General features: G+C 49.1%; 1 protein-coding gene across 1 annotated transcript; it reads right to left on the bottom strand.

Annotated features, from left to right (window-relative positions):
- Positions 1–7: 7 nt before the first annotated feature.
- On the bottom strand, positions 8–18,437 carry LOC135820827 (uncharacterized). Its single transcript, XM_065333870.1, has 14 exons — positions 17,414–18,437; positions 15,611–15,743; positions 15,171–15,272; positions 14,636–14,791; positions 14,104–14,244; positions 10,441–13,407; positions 9,360–9,656; positions 8,894–9,056; positions 7,355–7,473; positions 6,638–6,908; positions 5,746–5,816; positions 4,779–4,914; positions 2,021–3,398; positions 8–1,298 (listed from the first exon to the last, which is right to left on the bottom strand). Exons 1-14 carry the CDS (start codon positions 17,794–17,796, stop codon positions 911–913), a joined length of 6,705 nt encoding a protein of 2,234 aa, XP_065189942.1. The 5' UTR covers positions 17,797–18,437; the 3' UTR covers positions 8–910.
- Between the last annotated feature and the right edge of the window lie 658 nt (positions 18,438–19,095).

Genomic DNA, 19,095 nt, shown 5'->3' on the forward strand with positions numbered 1-19,095 from the left:
ACGTTCAAAAAGTTGTATTAGTATTTTATTATAGCCATTGGCCCAATATCGGATAGGAAAAAGTAATAATTTGACGATATCTATAGTAAAGCAATACACAAGGGCAGACGGAGACTGTGTGGATATTATACTCATGTGAACGTGTCTGGTCATCCGGTCATGGGCCTGCCATGCCATTGGAAACCTAGCCTTAAAGTAATAAAAAATATTTTATAATATAGTTCAAACCTCAAACACAGGAAGAGCACTAAGCCATGTATGTGTTATAAGCTGGTGAGTGGAGGTACGCTCGTAGTGTACTGGTGAGACTGCAGATCAGGGACACTGCAATATTGATTTTTTTATTTTAACAAAAACAGAAATGAAAAAAGCAATATGTACGTGTGCAGTGTGCACGCACTCAACGCAAGCATTACACAAGTGTTGGGGAAATGATGTACATGTCAGCCAGCAAATGCATCAAGGAATGTTTTCCTCAAGTGTATCAGTATAGTGAGTCCCTTAGTGAAAAGATCATCACAGCATACATGATGATGATAATGGGCTAAACTGATCACAGCATACATGATGATGATAATGGGCTAAACTGATCACAGCATACATGATGATGATAATGGGCTAAACTGATCACAGCATACATGATGATGATAATGGGCTAAACTGATCACAGCATACATGATGATGATAATGGGCTAAACTGATCACAGCATACATGATGATGATAATGGGCTAAACTGATCACAGCATACATGATGATGATAATGGGCTAAACTAATCTTTGCCTATAAATGCCCAATATGCACTTGAAGGTTCAGAGACCCGAATGGTACGGAGAGTACTAGGCGTTTGTGTGCAGGCTGTAGCTGCAGTAGTGGCGCCATCATGACACTGCATGTACATATGGGTGCGCTTAGTCCAGAAGCAGATCCAGCTGTACAAACTTTGCACCGCCGCCATCCTGAACTTGACTAGCGGAGACTAAAGGTGGTGGTGGGCTGCTCACCACCGGACTACCCATACTGCCACCGGGCTGTGGTGTGATGTCACGCAGCGGCTCACCGCAAACAATAACACTGCACACGCTATGCTTGGGGTTCTCCGCAACACGTGCCGCTGCTCCAATCCAGTTGACACGCGAGTGATACCGCACTGCCGTGATCAGACTGTGCGTGACAATGTCGTAAACGAGGAGATATCCCGAGCGAGTGCCGACCCAGAGATACTGGTCGTAGCTGTACAGGCACACTACTTGGCTTGCTAACTTTGCTGACCGCTCTTTGTCTTGAGGGAGACTATCCCTGTAGAAAACACACACACACACACACACACACACACACACGCACACATACATACATGTACTTGCTCACTGCCATTACTGGCCACGTGGGTCTCCCCTTGGGAGAAAGGAGAGAGACTCAAAAGGAATCTTCGAAAGATGACTCAATTGGCTATTAAACCGCTCAACGGCCGACACCCCCTGAAATCCCCAAACTATGGGTGGACTTGGAAAATTATCCCACTTATGGGCTCACCACACCTCAGTAAGTGGGTGAGGACAAGGTGCAGAAAAAGGATTGACGGCATCAGGGTATCCGTCCCGGGATCCAACTGCAGTTACCCCTGCCCCCGGTGAAGGTAATGCTTGCTAACATACATACACGCACACACACACACACACACACACACACACACACACACACACACACACACACACACACACACACACACACACACACACACACACACACACACCTCGCGGTGCTAAACATGCACATGTACATCGGCCTAGATTCCATTGCTTGCAACTGGAGAATAGCTAGCCAGCAGTACTGTACCCAGGCATAGTATAGTGGTAAGATCATCACGTGTAGATACACAAACAGGGCTGAAGATCAAGGCAGGTCGAATACACTGCTCAATGCACATCGTGTGTAGAGTAGATCTACACATCGGATATCAACCCCATACGCTGACCACACTACATGTACAGCATACAGCCACTTGAGGGATCTACACTTACTCGCAGTTGATCTCTGCTAGCAGCTGGCCCTGGCTATTCCATAGGCGTACAGTGCTGCAGCGATGAAAGCTACTGCACAGAACCGGCTGACTGCAGTCCTGGACATTAGCAGCACTGCCGCCACCGCCACCGCCAGCGTTACCAGCACTCTCATCCACATCCACAGACAACGAGAAGCTGTCAAGACCGGACACATTGACCGGGCATAAACAACGAACACCTCCGCGACGGAAGTCACCCTGATGGCCGCTCTCCCAGGAGCGCAGCTTACTCAGCTGTGCCACGTCGACAGCGATGATCTTACTGCCATGCGCTAGCCACAGAACTTTGCGATTGGCCGCCATGGCTATACAAGAAACGGCGTGCATGCCCGTGGCAACACAGGTGACGTTCAGTTGCTCCCACAGGGCGACCTTGAGGTGGCCGTCCTTCTGTGTGGCCTTGATGACAGCCACACGGCCATCGAGTAGACCCACCACCATCAGCAAGTCATTGCTGCTGTGGTTGTGACGCTTGACGGTCGCACTTGGCAGCATCACCATGCTGACAACGCTTGCCGGCAGCCGTGCGAACCCTTCAAGCTGCATGCTATCGCCGTTCAGAGCCACTAGATGTCCGCTCAGTGTTGCCAACCACACGAGAGCACCGGCGGACACGCGCTGACCACGTCGTCGTGGCATTGGTGTACAGGCCACTGCGCTGAATCTGGACGCGGGACTCAGCTCAGTGGAGTTCTTGCTGGCCGGGTTAGAGAACTGTGCCGACTTGATCCGCATGCCAGGCAAGGAGAGGCACACCAGGCGTGTTTCATTACCGGCGCATGACCAGATGCGATGCGTTTTGTTAACCGAATGCGGTGGCTCGGCGGCAAAGTGAGCCAGGCCAGTTTCGCAGCTGATCTGCATTGTGTCCGCTGGGTCAGTAGTGCCGTGACATACGGCCATCAGCTGTGCCACTTCCTGCGCGCTTGGCCGCAGGTGGGAGCGTGCTGTCATGCAGCGGCGTAGCAATGACTGCATGCATAGCTCCAGGCATGACTCGTCCTCGCTTTCATCCTCGGCATTGTCCTTGGCATCATCACCGCTATTGCTGACCTGTTCGTCATCTCGGAGATCACTGCTACTCGCCCTCTTCACGTACACTACACGAGAATAGAGAGAGGAGACTACAACCGCACCGTCTGGATCATCCAGGTCGGTCGCCGTCTTGACCGAGTACAGCGAGCTGAGAGACACGGTGTCAGAGTCCGCCACGCGTGCACCATCACCGTCACGGTCCAGCTTCTCTGCACTGCCGGTGGATGAGTTGCTGCTCATGCGTAGCGGGTCTGCTTCACTTGGGTTGGTGGTTTCATCCACGCTACGCTCATCACCGTAGCCTGGGCATGAATACGAAATACGAACAAATAAGTTGAAATAACATACACCCAAGAAAATGGCCATCACAAACTCAAGGTGATGACATCATAGTTGACGTCGCTGGGGTGCTTTTCCAACATTCTTCCCACTAGTCACACAAGCTGGCTGGAGCTGCTGCAGATACACAATCTGTCTGTATCCACACACGGTGCTAATGATATACAGTCAAATCTGTCGTTAGCGACCTCTGCTGTAGGCGACCATCTACCGTTAGCGACCGATTTTCCATGCACCGACGGTTTCACATACAAACTGATCTGTCCAGAGCGACCATCTGCTGTGCGCGACCAGCGACCGCGATTTCATGCACAATGGCTGCATTCAAATCTGCTGTAAGCGACCGCGACCCAGGTTCAGTCAGGTGCGAAACTGTACTTGCCAGTGCGCTGTCAACTGCAAGGTGTGAAAATGCGCTGTCTTGCAAGTGCGATCAACTGGCCCTGGCCTGTACTGAGGCTGCGCTGTAGCTCTCAAGATTAGCCCTGGTATGTGCACTATTCTTGGGTTTGTGCACCACTATATTCTATTGAATATCCAATAAAATGATATTAAAAATCACATTATTCTCGTCGATTTGAGTACAGTCCGTATCGCCTATAAGGTTGGCGGCTATAGTAATATACCGGATATAGTGATCAATTTCTCAAATTCATTTTCATTTGCCATAACTAAGTATACACAGTTATCGCGTATAGTAATAATCGTCTATAGTAATATATCGCCTATAGTGATCAAATTCCTATTTCAAAAGATGTTTATCACACTATTTTGCATTGGTTATAGTGATTGATGAAAAATCAAGCGATGTCAGAGGAGAACAGGGTGTTACTTCTTCGTGAAGAACTTGTCCAGTGAGTGTTGTTTGGTGAGTTTTGCTTGTACAAGTTGCCAAAATATGCCTCCATCATGAGGAAATCCTGATTTTGTGTGTCAGGAGCTACAGCCAGCAACATGACATTGTACATGTATGTAGTGCGTATGTGCACGGCGCGCTGAGTCGTTTGACACCCCACTCGCATACATTGCATGCAGTATCGGTCATAGTAATATATCGCTTATAGTGATAAAATGCTCAAAATCAAACACCAACGCTATAGGCGATACTGACTGTACATGGAAGCATATATGCATGCCCGGTATGCCGGATTTACCATACATCTGCCGTAAGAGACCGCTTTTTCTTGCACTAAGGGGCGGTCGCTTACGACAGGTTTGACTGTACATGGAAGTTAACAAACTGTAACCTGCCAGCTGCCAAAGCTATGCAAAATTTGCTTAGTGCAAGCCGAGCTCCATGCCATAGCCAACAGGTAATTGCGGAGGACGGTGTATTCTCTTACCTTCCAGTCCCTTCTTCATGGACGGACATCGGCCCTCCTGGGCGTACTCCATGAACTTCCACTTCCCGAGCTGCCAGAACGGCCGCTGAGCGACCACACACTCAAACATAACCACGCCGAGAGAGAAGAGGTCCGCCTGCAACACATAATAAGTCCAAATCAGACGCTGCAGTCAACTTACATTGTAAGAAGTAACAAATGCACTCAATCTAGCTGCCAGCACTACACAGTGAGACCTATCCATGCTGATCACCGCTCAAGAAGCCCCCGGACGGGTTCTCTGTGTACAAGTGGTCCCCTTTATCTAGCTAGGGCGGTGTGACTGGAAATGACACCGCGTGGTCCTCTGCCATACATGGAAACTGTATCAGAATGGTCCAATAGTCCCTGGTAACCATGGTGACAGGGTTTACTCTACACCAGCAAGTAGCATCTAACGTTAGGGCCGAAAACGACCCGGACGAGTGGAAAGTGAAACGAAGTGGGGTTCGCTCCCAGGCTGCCCGCTCTAGTCGCCCTCGGGGCAGGGCGGATTTGTGCACACTCACGCGTGGCATTGCGCTCTGGGCCACTTTGGGGGCTAGCAAGTCACAATCGCGCTCACGACTGGCACAGACCGCAGATCATGCGGAGCTTCCAACTCCTGGGTAAAAATACACATTATTTTGGGCACTAACAAGTTATGGTCTTACGCTGTCTCCCAAGTACTTTGAAGTAGATATAACCACATCCTACTCCACAACATACCGGAGCTCATTTTAGTTAAACCTTCATGAGATCCAATGCACCATTCAATTTCTAACACACTTATACATGTACTCATGTCCCGCAGCATAGCTTTTCCTATGATCATCCTCAAAACAGTTTTAACCAAACGTAAAATTGATCTCTTCCCAGCATTTTTCTATTCTAGTATTATATGTTTTCTAGCACATGTGCTGCAGCAAATGGTATGTTTGGCTCTCACCTTGCAGTCATAGGCAAATCTTCGCTCCATGCAGCCACTCACCACCTCCGGCGCCATATAGCCTTCTGTACCTGTGCACACATATCAACATACCATACAGTCAATCTTGTGAATAACACCCCTCGATCGGCCATGAGAAAAGTGTTGTGAGTTGTCATTATTCGCGAGTTGTCGTTATTCGCGAGTGGTTGTTATTCGTGAGGTTAACCGTATGCAGTCAAGCGGCTACTCGGTCTGACGATATTGTAGTTATTTGCGAGTTGTTGCTAAATCCAAGGTTGTTATTTGCAAAGTTGTCTATAGGATTACCGGTATTCGCATACATTGTACATTGTATCTGAGATCCTGCTATGAAACACAAACATGTTCGGGCACATCCTGACCCAAGATGATGATGTAACGCTCAGATGTGCAGAACAGTTGAAGAAGCGTATCCACAATATCCAGGGACCAAGAATTTCCGACCGACAACTTGTCAACAGAAACCCATGGTGCACTGGTCATGGGCGTAGGAACCGGTCCGACAGGCCCGGCGGTTGCCGGACCAATAATTTTCGAATTTTTTCATTTTATTTTTTTACATTTCAACCTTGTTGATGGCTTGTCGACTCTTGTACAGGTATCATGTTTTACATCGACAATGCGGTGTATCATCAGCATGCATATTCTTATTTCTCATATTATTCTGTAGCATTAAAAGATGGCCTTTTAGGCCCAATTTTCAAAAAAATCCCGGGCGAGGACCCCCGGACCCCCTCTCACAATTTCGCCGCACCAATATTAAACTGCTTCCTACGCCCCTGCTGGTGATTGTGCACCATCCCTAACTAACAACACAGGTGATTGTGCACCGTCCCTAACTAACAACTGAACACACTGAGCAAGATAGTACCTTTAGCCTGGAGGAGAGTACCGCCGCTGGACGCGTACTTGGCCAGGCTGTAATCGGCCAGTTTGACGCACACGCCACCTTTCAATGCCGATACGCTACGTGAGCGGGGACGTGGCTCCGCGAACACCGCCGCGGTTGATGCTGTCGGCGTCTGTGCTGGATGGTGCTGGCGTACGGTTGGCAATTCGATGGACCACACCAGGACGTTATCCGGCTTTAGGTCTCTGAAGATGATGTTGTTCTCATGCAAGTACTGCAAGCCTTGAGCAATCTGTAGTGCACCGTTGTACATGCGGGCATGCAGTTTGCAACATCATAACTGATTCCAAATAATTATTACTTCCTTCTTGCTGGCTGTCAATCGCCTTTGTCCTCATGTTTAGAAATGAGCATTTCACGTACATCCGGATTGTGACAGGTCCGCTAAAAGAATGTCTATGAAGTATGAATATGGTTGCTCACTGATAAAGTGACAATGAGTGCTGTTCCTCATAATCGATGAACAAATCAAATGAACTTCTAAGTCTGTGTTGCCTGCAATTACAAACAGTGTGTCAACAAGTTGACAACACCATCATCCCCAGCAGCAACAGCAACAGCAGGAGGAGGAACAACAACAACAACAACAACAACAACAACAACAACAACAACACCAGAAGGGAAAGGAAAGACAAGACAGAAAGTTTGTACTAGTAGTTGTGTAGTGGCGGCTCTCACCTGCCTGATGATACGATGAACCAGCGAGCAGGACAGGCCGTTACGCTTGCGCACGGCATCACGCAGCGTTCCCTGCGGTGCCAGCTCCAGCACTACGGCGCTAGGTGACAGGCACACACCTGTACACACAGGTAAGTCAGACCGGGCACATGCACACACACACACAATACAGCTATCTGAGCGTTCAAGTGGGGCATGCCTGTCGGCAGAAGCATTACACTGCTCTTCTCGTAATGTCCTGTCTCTTTCCAACCACCGGCACTGATGCTGGTAACTGATGCGGTAAGTACAGTCAACTCCACTTATAAGAAACTCGGATGTAAGTTACATGTAGCAAACTTTGTGATGAATAACGAACCATGTCCCTGTTTTAACTTTTAGCCCCTACAACATTGACCCTTTGTTGCGAACTGTTTTCAATTACTAGTACACTTGCAAGTAGCGAACCATATCTATAGGTGGGGAGCATGTAAATAAGAACCATATCTATAGGTGGGGAGCATGTAAATAAGAACCATATCTATAGGTGGGGAGCATGTAAATAAGAACCATATCTATAGGTGGGGAGCATGTAAATAAGAACCATATCTATAGGTGGGGAGCATGTAAATAAGAACCATATCTATAGGTGGGGAGCATGTAAATAAGAACCATATCTATAGGTGGGGAGCATGTAAATAAGAACCATATCTATAGGTGGGGAGCATGTAAATAAGAACCATATCTATAGGTGGGGAGCATGTAAATAAGAACCATATCTATAGGTGGGGAGCATGTAAATAAGAACCATATCTATAGGTGGGGAGCATGTAAATAAGAACCATATCTATAGGTGGGGAGCATGTAAATAAGAACCATATCTATAGGTGGGGAGCATGTAAATAAGAACCATATCTATAGGTGGGGAGCATGTAAATAAGAACCATATCTATAGGTGGGGAGCATGTAAATAAGAACCATATCTATAGGTGGGGAGCATGTAAATAAGAACCATATCTATAGGTGGGGAGCATGTAAATAAGAACCATATCTATAGGTGGGGAGCATGTAAATAAGAACCATATCTATAGGTGGGGAGCATGTAAATAAGAACCATATCTATAGGTGGGGAGCATGTAAATAAGAACCATATCTTGGTGGGGAGCATGTAAATAAGAACCATATCTTGGTGGGGAGCATGTAAATAAGAACCATATCTTGGTGGGGAGCATGTAAATAAGAACCATATCTTGGTGGGGAGCATGTAAATAAGAACCAAATCTTGGTGGGGAGCATGTAAATAAGTGCAGCACTCATGCAGTTATGGGCATAATGCCAGGTATGACATGTTGCTTGTACCAGTCCACGAAGTCCACAATACACACCGTAAGAAATGGAGCAGCAGTGCTCACGGCGGCTCCAAGGCCAGCATGCGGCGTGGCCGCTTGCCTTCTCAACCGGGGATTTCCCGGATTTCCATGTCCACAACAGTACATGTACCGTTTCTATAAACTCAAAACTCAGGTTTTGTGACATCAGCATCACCCCACAACGACTCACCAAGAAGGGTTAGTATTCGCGGATGGTGCAAGCGTGACATGATATCTGCTTCGTCGCGCAGTACCTGGTAGAGCTGAACCACCTCACTGCTTGCACTCCTACCCTCCTCGGGTAAGACAAGCTTGATAGCCGCAGCGGCGCCTTGCCAGAAACCAGCATACACCTGTGCATGAACACACAGATCACATGCACACAGATTTTATTCCTATGCAAGTTGTATGTTGTAGTCACCTTGCACTCTGTACACATTTAGTGGACACATGTATTCTGCAACTGCATGTCAAGTCCTTTTTTAAAGTTACAAACCGCATTGCAGATTTTTGGCCTGCATTGAAGGAATTATAAAGAAAATACATCTCGAAGGTGCACTACTACAATATTACAGGTTACTTATCGATGAGCTTCGTTAGATATGCTAAGCTGCTCAACTGCTCTGGGACGCAGAGTTGGCACTCCATGTACTCACCTCTCCAAATGCGCCGCGGCCCAGGCAGTTTCTCTCGTCCTTGTCCAACAGCATGTGCTCATTAAGAGTCATGGAAACAACACACGGCAGGTCGCATAGCGTCAGGTCCGGGGCCATGTCGCTGATCTTCTGCTCGCAGCCGCACGCCGGGCATGGCAATGTCAACTGACCGCTCTGCGCCGCCTCCAGACATTCGTTGATCGTGTAGAGATGCGAGCACTCCACCAGCTTAGCCGGCGGTGCGGCCATCTGACTGGCCAGGCGCATGCAACTGGGACATGGGATGAACTGCTCAACCTTCACACACATCACATCACACACACACACACACACACACACGAGCACGCGCGCACGCACCCAAGCACACACGCACGCACGCATACACACATCACGCATCACACATGTACACAGGGAAACACCAAGAACACGGGTAGATAGTAAACAGCATAATAGAGAGAGGATGCACCCAGTGTGCTAAGAGTGCTGGGATGCCGTATGGACAGCGTGTAGTACACCAGTGGAGCAAGGCTAGCTAGCTGGTCTTGCTTCACTGTTGTCTGTATTGCCGGTGTAAAGAGCATAATACAAACAAGGGCCACTGCATACTGTTCAGCATGATGACGGAGGGCACACCAACACCATGCAGTATACTGTATACACCTAGAGCCGCCGCTGTGCACGCCAACACCATACAGTACCCGTATTTCCCCGAATATAAGTCGCACATTTTTACACTAAAATTCAGGGGTAAAAAAGGGGGTGCGACTTACAATCGAGCATGACTTACTACTGAAGTCAATACATCAAATCAATATTACTCAACCCTGAAAATGGGGGTGCGACTTATAATCGAGTGCGACTTATAAACGGGGAAATACGGTATACACCTAGATCCACCGCTGTGGACTATTGTTAATGTGAATGCATGCCAACTCTGCACACCGTACATGGATGAAAATTACTTCATTCCATCATGCAGCATTATCTGCATTACTATGTCAGTGTGCACACCTATACACCATACTCGTACCAATACATGTCTAAGCAGCACACACGTTCATCAGTCTACCCGTATCCGTACCTGACATGGCTCTTCACAAAGACCCGGGTACCATTCTGTGAGCAGAGTGTCAAGCTGTGTCACCGTGTTGGACAGCAGTTCGGCACCACACTGGAAATCATTCGACTGCACAAACAGCACCAACTCGCACGGATGACGGCCTTCCTGGACAACAATGAAGTTCTCCTCCAGCTGCGAGCTGACTTTCGATTGTGCCCCAGATGTGCTGGCACTTGCTCGCTGTTGCTGGCGTAGGTAAAATACGCCACCGTTCTGCCAGCAATGCCACTTGCGACGTCTGTTGAGTACATCCTGCAATCTTGCTGTGCTGTTGCCGCTGCTGCTGCTCCTCTCATGACTGGCCACTGATACGAAGTTACCACCAGCAGCAGCACTTCTATCACTACCACTATCACCATCACCAGCAGCACTTCCGCTACCACTGTCTGTCATGGTGGGTTCCATGGTTGCTGCATGCAGCGGAGTGTTGGGAAGACTGAGAGATGCACCTTTCCTGGGACTGGATACCCTGCGTTGCTGCTGGGCGGCTTGCAAAGTCGGATTGGGAGTGGCAGGAGCGGACAGATTGCTCTGTGCCTTGGTGACGGGAGCATCGGCATCGTCAACAGATGCACTTGCTGTGTCCACGGAGCTGGGCTGCAGGTCGAAGAAGGCCACAAGGCGAGAGATGAGTCGTGTCCACAGGCCTGCCGGGATGAAGGCCAGGTCATAGATACGTGCCACACAACAGGTGGCGCTGAGCACTGGCAGCTTCTCTGTTTGTTTGGGTAACAGCGCCGGCACTAGATACACCGTGTTATCTTTGTCAAGCGGTACTAGAATCTCAAATGTCTCCAGCAGGTCCATGAAGCTGGAGTACAGCGCTGGTGGGACCAGGAGATCCTTGAAGATGAGCGGCAGATGACCGGTAGACAGGAGACCACGGTACGCCAGGCTGCGCTCTCTCGTCGTCACAATCCTGGCCAATGCGTTGCTCAGCCACTGTGGCTCGATGAAGTAGAGCGGGTCCGTACAGCGCGTCGGCGGTGGCTCATAGTGCAGTAGTACACCGACGCCATGCAGAAAGCGACACGCTTGTGCCAGCTCCTCGCTGTCCTCAATATCCAGTGGTGGTGCTTGCTTGACCAGCTCCAGCAACTGCTCGTGCTTGATCACCGGGCAACAGTCGCGTGCCTTCAGGGCATCGGCTTCACGTTGCAATCGCTGGTGCAGCTCTAAGTAGCTGCCTGGTACCATCTGTGCCAGGTAGGGCTCCTTGAAGATGCTATGCGGATCTGTCAGCTGCACGGCCTCCATGTAGATCGTCTCCTTAAGTGCGTTGATCCCATCGCCGGTCGTGCCACTCACGAAATGGACACTGACTATCTTTGGCAGACCGAGGCTGGAGGAGTAGGATGCTGGTCGTCCAAGACTGCACTCCTGCTGGGCGGCTGCAAGCAGGTCGTTCTCGTCTGCTTGTGAAGCCAGGTCGGCATGAGTGCCCACCAGAACGACAGGAGAACCGGGGGCGCACGCCTGAATGCTCATCAGCCATGGCCGCAGTGCAGCAATACCATCGTAGCCGTGCATCATGTCAAACACACCCACGTAGACGGCTCGGTGTGAGAAGAAGCACTGGTGAGTGCTGTCGTACTCGTGCTGACCGGCAAAGTCCAATGTCTGAAAGTAGACGGGCTGGCTGGCAGCGTCCCCACCTCGCCGTCCCTCACGGGGTCTCTGACATGTGTACATACCCATGCTAACACCCACTGTACTAAGTAGTTCATCTTGGTGTGTGCGCTGTGAATTCACCTCACCAGATAGGCAGCTGAGGAGAGTTGTCTTGCCAGCCGCCGTCTCACCCACAACCATCAGCTTCATGTGACGGTAGCTGATGCTGAGCTTCAACTGGCTGCGCAGATAGCACACCACTGCCTTGGAGCCCCGCTCCAGTTCCTGTGGCGGCGGACTGGTCAGCTGCAGTCCTTCCACTCTCAGCAGGAACAAGCCCCGAGCCCTGGCCAGCTCCGGCGGTAGCCTGTGCAAGTTAGGATTGTCGCGCAGGTCCAGGGACCAGAGCTTGGGCAGGATAGTCACCCAAATGGGCAACTCCTCCAGCCGATTCGAACGCAGGTTGACCGAGGTCAGATTCTTCATGGTGAAGATGTCGGGTGGAACGCACGTGGTACGTTTGATCTGCTTCACCGTTGGCGGTGTTGACAGCAGCCCACTCAAGCTGCTTAGGAGGCGAGATGCAAGAGGCGCTTGCGTTTTGGGCGGCTCTGGTGCCAATGCCATGCTGGTAGATGCCGTGAATGGGCTGGCTTGCCGCTCCGATGCTAGTGGCATGTACGTCAGAGATGATTTACCCAGCATGCTGGTGGCGGCCGATGAGTCGGCTGGGTTCAGTTGGAACTGGGTAAAGTTGTTGTAGTCCTGTGAGTCGAGAGGGCAGATGAGCTCGTTGTGCGATACGTCCAGCACTTGAAGATTGCTACATCTCCAGCGAGGGAACGCCGGCAAGAACTGAAGATGATTGTGGGCTGCCTTGAATGTCACCAGGTTTGGCAGCAGGAAGATCTCCAGCGGCAAACGGTGCAGTTGGTTGTTGGAGACATCGACGCGATGCAGTAGCTCTGCCATTGCCATGATGCGTGTCGGGTGCACGGTGGGCAGGCGAAGACCAGACAAATCCAACGTGTGGTCCTTGATGATACGCAACTGATACACCAACTCCTCGACAGCCTTCGGATGTGCATTGCTCAGTACACCCAGGTGGTCTATGGGAGCGCCTCTCTCTGTCAACACAGTCACCAGTTGCAAGTAATTCTCTATCATCTCTTGACTAGCATCCTGCTTCAGGTGAATGTCCAGCCCTTCCACAAGTGCTTCCAAGCACATCTCCAGGTCCAGCTCCACACGAGTCGACAGGGACCAGATGTTGTTCAGGAATCGAGAGCTAGCGTAGAACGAGGCAATGTACTGGTACTGAAAACACACATGCATACACAAAACACACATACATACACAAAACACACACACATGCACACACACACACACACACACACACACACACACACACACACACACACACACACACACACACACACACACACACACACACACACACACACACACACACACACACACATGGCATACGTGCACCGAGGAGGAGAGAGACAGTAAATTCACACACAAAGGTTACTTTTCTGTTGTTGCAGGTGCAGCGGCATACCACACACACTGGTGTGTTCACAGTAATACTGTAATACTGTAATACTGTGCGTGTGGAATCCATTCCTATGCTATCATGACCCTACGGAAGACCTAGATGGAGGGCGCTATGGGAAAAGCCGGACCAGATTTCCAATGAAAGCACGAAGAATCTTCATCGGTCCTCTCGCCGTTTGTACTATATACAGAACAGATGTAGAAATGTGCAGATAACAGACTGTTATACACAGCAACTGCCTCCACGCTACTGCAGAGTGAGACATGCGGACAAGCAAACAAGCTGTTCTCATGTCACCAGTGTCCTCACTATCACACGCTCAAGCACATGAATTACGTGTACCACCAGCAGACTACCAAAACGTGTCCTCAAGTTCTGGGTACATGTATCCGTATTTCTCACGTGCCTTTTCGAACGCATACACTGTACTAGAAGAATTCTTGTGAAGTTACCTGTAGGAAGAACGAAGCATCAAGTTTGGTCTGCATCGATTTGAACAACAGATGCAGCACGTTGCTTTCCACATCAGCATCACATCTGGCAAACGCCATTGTCAAGTTATCGGTTGCTAGAGCCGCATCAGCCAGCATAGCCTGCAGTGCAAGAAGACCATACAATCACTGGTCACGTGCGTGCCATTGCAACTTCACAGAAACCTAGACTTCGGCATGATCAGTATGGTCATAAAGACGCGGACTGCTAAAAAGAACATTAGCTCACTTCCATTGTCATCGACAAGGTCTGCATTGCTTTGTGCGCACATCATCAAAGTCAGTCTGGTGTGCATGGGGAAACGTCTCAGTCAAGGATCAACAAGACTACATGTAGCCATCATCATAATACTGGACAAGCAATCCGTTTACCATATACCATATTTGCATTGTGTAAGAATCAACCATTTGCTGTAAGAACAGCTGGCCTCAAAATCACAGTGAACCAGCATCATCATCATCAGCAGCAGCAGCAGCAGCAGCAGCAACTCACTTCCACTACTGTCCTCTCATGCAGAGCATGTGAGTCAGTATCCCAGGTGTGGTCAAATGCATCCTTCTGCAACAGGCAGCCCATCATCAGCACAACAACATCGGCTTGATGTTGGCGGATTTCCTTCAGGTCGCTCAGTGCCTGCTCCATAGAAGCCTGTGTGTTAGTGTGAGTGTGCAGGTCATGAGAGAGAAGATGTGATCGGAGGATGAACTATCACGTGCCAGTGTGTTCCATCAGTGAGCAGTGTGTGCATGCATGCATTGTGTTGCGTACTGAATACTACTGATGTGACCCGAGATAATGATGTCATAATGACATCATCACATTGCATGTAACGGTGCTGTACCTGTGACAATAACACTGCTATGACGAGGGAGCGTGGCATCAGTGGATTGGGTTGGTATCAAACAGGAGTTGATCGCGCTCTGAAGAAGCTTGACAATGGGAAAGCCCAGCTAACGAGTCTTAGATGCATACAATATACAACATACAATATACAACGTACAACATATTATGTCACTCATTGGCTTACTGTTTCCGCCGTGTTCCACACAATGAAGTAACAGTTTGTGCGCACAAACTGAGGCTCAAATGCCACCGGGTTTCCAGTGGGAAAGACTCTGGGACGGTCGTGCTACAACAGAACACAAAACAACACAGCACAGGGAAGAAAAGAAGTCGTACAATATTCTTGAGCGAATTCCAGGTTCACCAACACATCATCGGATAATGGTGGCAGGTGAGTAACAGGCGAGCCCTAGTAAAACAGCCCATGGAACAACGGCTAGTGTACAATAGTACATGTACATACTGGTAAACACGGCGGGATGAGAGTGTACATGTAGTGCAAAGCTTTAGCTGCGTACTGTTGTCTAGTGCATGCTGCATCATTGCAGTACCCTGCAAATGCTCAACCTATACACAGCAAGGAGTTGTAAAACTATTACTCTCTGCAGCCACCGTGAGACCTACCATGATGACCCTGATCAGCTTGTGGCGACCATGGTCGATATCACACAGGGCTCTCCATGCCGTACTGTTAGTCCAGGCCTGCAAGGCCCACTCACTGGCCTCCTTGCTACAACTCAGCACGTCCATGCGACAGCTGCATGCCAGGGTTGGCGGCAGTGAGTGGTGTCATGGGAATAATTAAAAAAGGAAAGAGAGAGAGAGAGAGAGAGAGAGAGAGAGAGAGAGAGAGAGAGAGAGAGAGAGAGAGAGAGAGAGAGAGGGAGGGAGAGAGAGAGAGAGAGAGAGAGAGAGAGAGAGAGAGAGAGAGAGAGAGAGAGAGAGAGAGAGAGAGAGAGAGAGAGAGAGAGAGAGAGAGAGAGGAAGACAGGAAGAGAACAATGCAATGGATAGTCCATGTGCACTTGCATGGGGTGTACCATATTACTGGGTGTTGGTCATACCCTCCCCTCTTGGAGCCAAAACATGTGTCAGGAACGAAAAAAATGGGTTTCAATTTTCCGTTGCCAAGTGGAGCCCCATGTTGTAGGATCTAGCAAGAGGTGTACAGGGAACTTTAGAAGGAAACTTGCAAGACAGCAATACCCCCTTCCCACACCACACGCCTATAGTGACACAAAAGAATGTACAAACTATTTGCAATCAACTGCCAGCTAGATGTGCAGCTGGGAGCAGGCACCACTCTACACTCCAGTACTACTGTTGTAGACATAGCAGTCCATTGGAATGACCGGGGCTGGCACCCTTACTTGCTTAGCGCAAACACGCACTATAACACTGTAAAAAACTAAAAATGGAGCAGCAGTGCTCGCGACTACACGACCAGCACCCCGTGGCCGCTTGACTTCTCAATGTCCGCAGCAATGGTACGTGTGTTTAGAGTGTTTAGTGTTTACACCTGCTGTGGATGTTGTAAACACACTGGCCAGTGCCATCTCTATGCAGAATTCTTGGAAATCAAATACTCGCTGTGGGTGGGTGCGTGTGCACACACACACACCATACCAACACACACACACGCACACACACACCACATGCACACACGCACACCACATGCACACACGCACACACACACCACATGCACACACACACACATGTGCACACATACGTACACACGCACACACGCGCGCACGCACACACACACACACCACATGCACACACGCACATGTGCACACATACGTACACACGCACACACGCGCGCGCACACACACACACACACACACACACACACACACACACACACACACACTGTACTGTACTTGTTGCTCACTGCCAAAACTGGTCACGTGGGTCTCCCCGGGAGAGGGGAGAGAGACTCAAAAGGAATCTTGGAAAGAGGACTCAATTGGCTATTGAAACGCCCAACGGCCGACACCCCCTGAAATCCCCAATATTCTGGGTGGACTTGAAAATGATCCCACTTATGGGCTCACCACACCTCAGTAAGTGGGTGAGGACAACTTGCAGAACAAGGATGACGGCATCAGGGTATCCGTTCCGGGATCCAACTGCAGTTGCCCCTGCCCCCAGTGAAGGTAATACATGTACTTGCTACTAGTGTGGGTGGCTAAATCAGAGTGGATCTGATATAACCTTCACTAGCACCATTGATTACACAAAAAGTTAATCTAGCCAGAAGCAGTCCATGGTTAACGGGTATGTATACTTCAAATAGAAAGTATATGAACCCTGGAACCAACAAAGGCGCCACACACACACACACACACACACACACACACACACACACACACACACACACACACACACACACACACACACACACACAAGCCATGCAGCATTGCTTACCGTTCCACCGTGCGCCCGGCCGGCGACGGAGTTGTCGATCCAACCTTGACATTGTACGGCGATCCCGTAGACCCGCGCTTCCAGGACGGATAGTGATTGACTGGTTTGGTGGGTGTCTGTGGTGCACTCTGCGGCAGAACTAGCTGAGCCAACGCACCAGTCTCATCTGTGGGTGTGCGTTGCGAGTCTTGCAGTGTATCCGTACTGGAACCGCTAGTTGGGATTGTCAATGGTGCCAGGCCATTCCTGGTCACTGTCGCCGCCTTGTGTTCGGTGTGCCCGGCTACACCATGCAGCTCGCATGCCCCATCGCTAGTGTGCCCTGCGTGTTTTCCATTGCCATTCATCACTGCAGTGGCATCATCACTTGTACTATCTGCCATACCACTGAATCTGTGTGGCTATGCTGCAATTCACACCCTATTCTTATTCATTGCACAGTTACTGTTGAGTGATCCCGCAGCGCACCTATCTCCACCATACAGCGCTAGCGGCATTCAGGTCACCAGTCACTAGGTTGCTATACCCGGAGCGGCTGAGTTCAGCCAGATCAGAGCGCTCTGATCACAACCAAGCGATGCTCAGCCCTGCTTACCATGCTTGCTATGCATTGTCAATGCTGAGCGCACACACGTCCAGCATTCAACTCAAGTACCCGTACTCAGCTGCCCAGATACCGGAATGCGGAAAGGACGAGCGACTTCCTCGAGCTTTCTTTCACTTGTTTCGAGAGACGAGCGATCGCTTGGATTATGAGCGATGGCGTTCTGTCTGCTCGATCGAGTCGACTAAATCTTCAATTGATCGTACAGCATCCAACTACTTATCGTGAATGTTCTCCGCGCTGCTGTCCAGTCACGAGTATGAAGATTGCAGGAAATTCCGGCGAAAGGTGTATGACCCACATCAAAAATAATAATAATTATTTTGATCGTCGCTGATCTGCTGAGTCTGCGTAACGTCAAATGCAGCAGTCGTCGACGATGTGACCATTGTTGTTTGGTTCAGAACCAGTCCAGATCCAGTCTGTTATGTGTTGACTTGTTACTCTATTCATCTCGCGCTATTTTTTGGAGTTGGCAGCTGCGGTTGCGACGTGTGGACCTTTCACTGCACTGCACTACACAGTCAGGAGATGCACGTGCGTAGATATAATTGCACGTGTCAAGTCACAAGTCTGATATGTTATCTGACATGCAATAATTAATTTCAGAATTAATTTCCGGTGCACACAATTACAATCACGCACTTTTATCAGTTTTCGGTACTTTCGGTCCATCTTTTTCTTACCTAAATTCTGAAATGTCACTAACATGCATCATGCAACAGGGAACTGCTTCTCTGCACCTAGAATTTCTGTTCACCTAACATGGTCTCAGTTTGGCCTCGTAAATAAAATTTCTGAAATTAGAGTACTGTATTATTAAACACCTTTATTTCGGTGTAATTTAAATTTCGGTAACTTCGGTACTGGTCCTGGATCACCTAATTAATTATTTAACATTACACCTAAAATTTTCCGAAATACCAAAATATGTAAAAATCATGAACATCACTGTCAAATTAAAAAAAATCAACTTGTACACTGATAGTGCATGTACTTATAATATACATGTACATTATGTGGAGCCTAGCTAGCCGGAGATATTACATTAGTGACATTAGTGATTAGTGCATGCAAG

This window comes from Sycon ciliatum, chromosome 1, assembly GCF_964019385.1.
Source record: "Sycon ciliatum chromosome 1, ocSycCili1.1, whole genome shotgun sequence".
Lineage (NCBI taxonomy): Eukaryota > Metazoa > Porifera > Calcarea > Leucosolenida > Sycettidae > Sycon > Sycon ciliatum.

Coding starts and splice junctions, on each gene's coding strand:
- LOC135820827 (XM_065333870.1), bottom strand. CDS start 17,796: ATGGCAGATAGTACAAGTGATGATGCCACTGCAGTGATGAATGGCAAT. Junction 9,057..9,359: donor GCCGCGGCGCATTTGGAGAG/GTGAGTACATGG, acceptor GTTCATGCACAG/GTGTATGCTGGTTTCTGGCA. Junction 4,915..5,745: donor GATTTGCCTATGACTGCAAG/GTGAGAGCCAAA, acceptor TATGTGTTGCAG/GCGGACCTCTTCTCTCTCGG.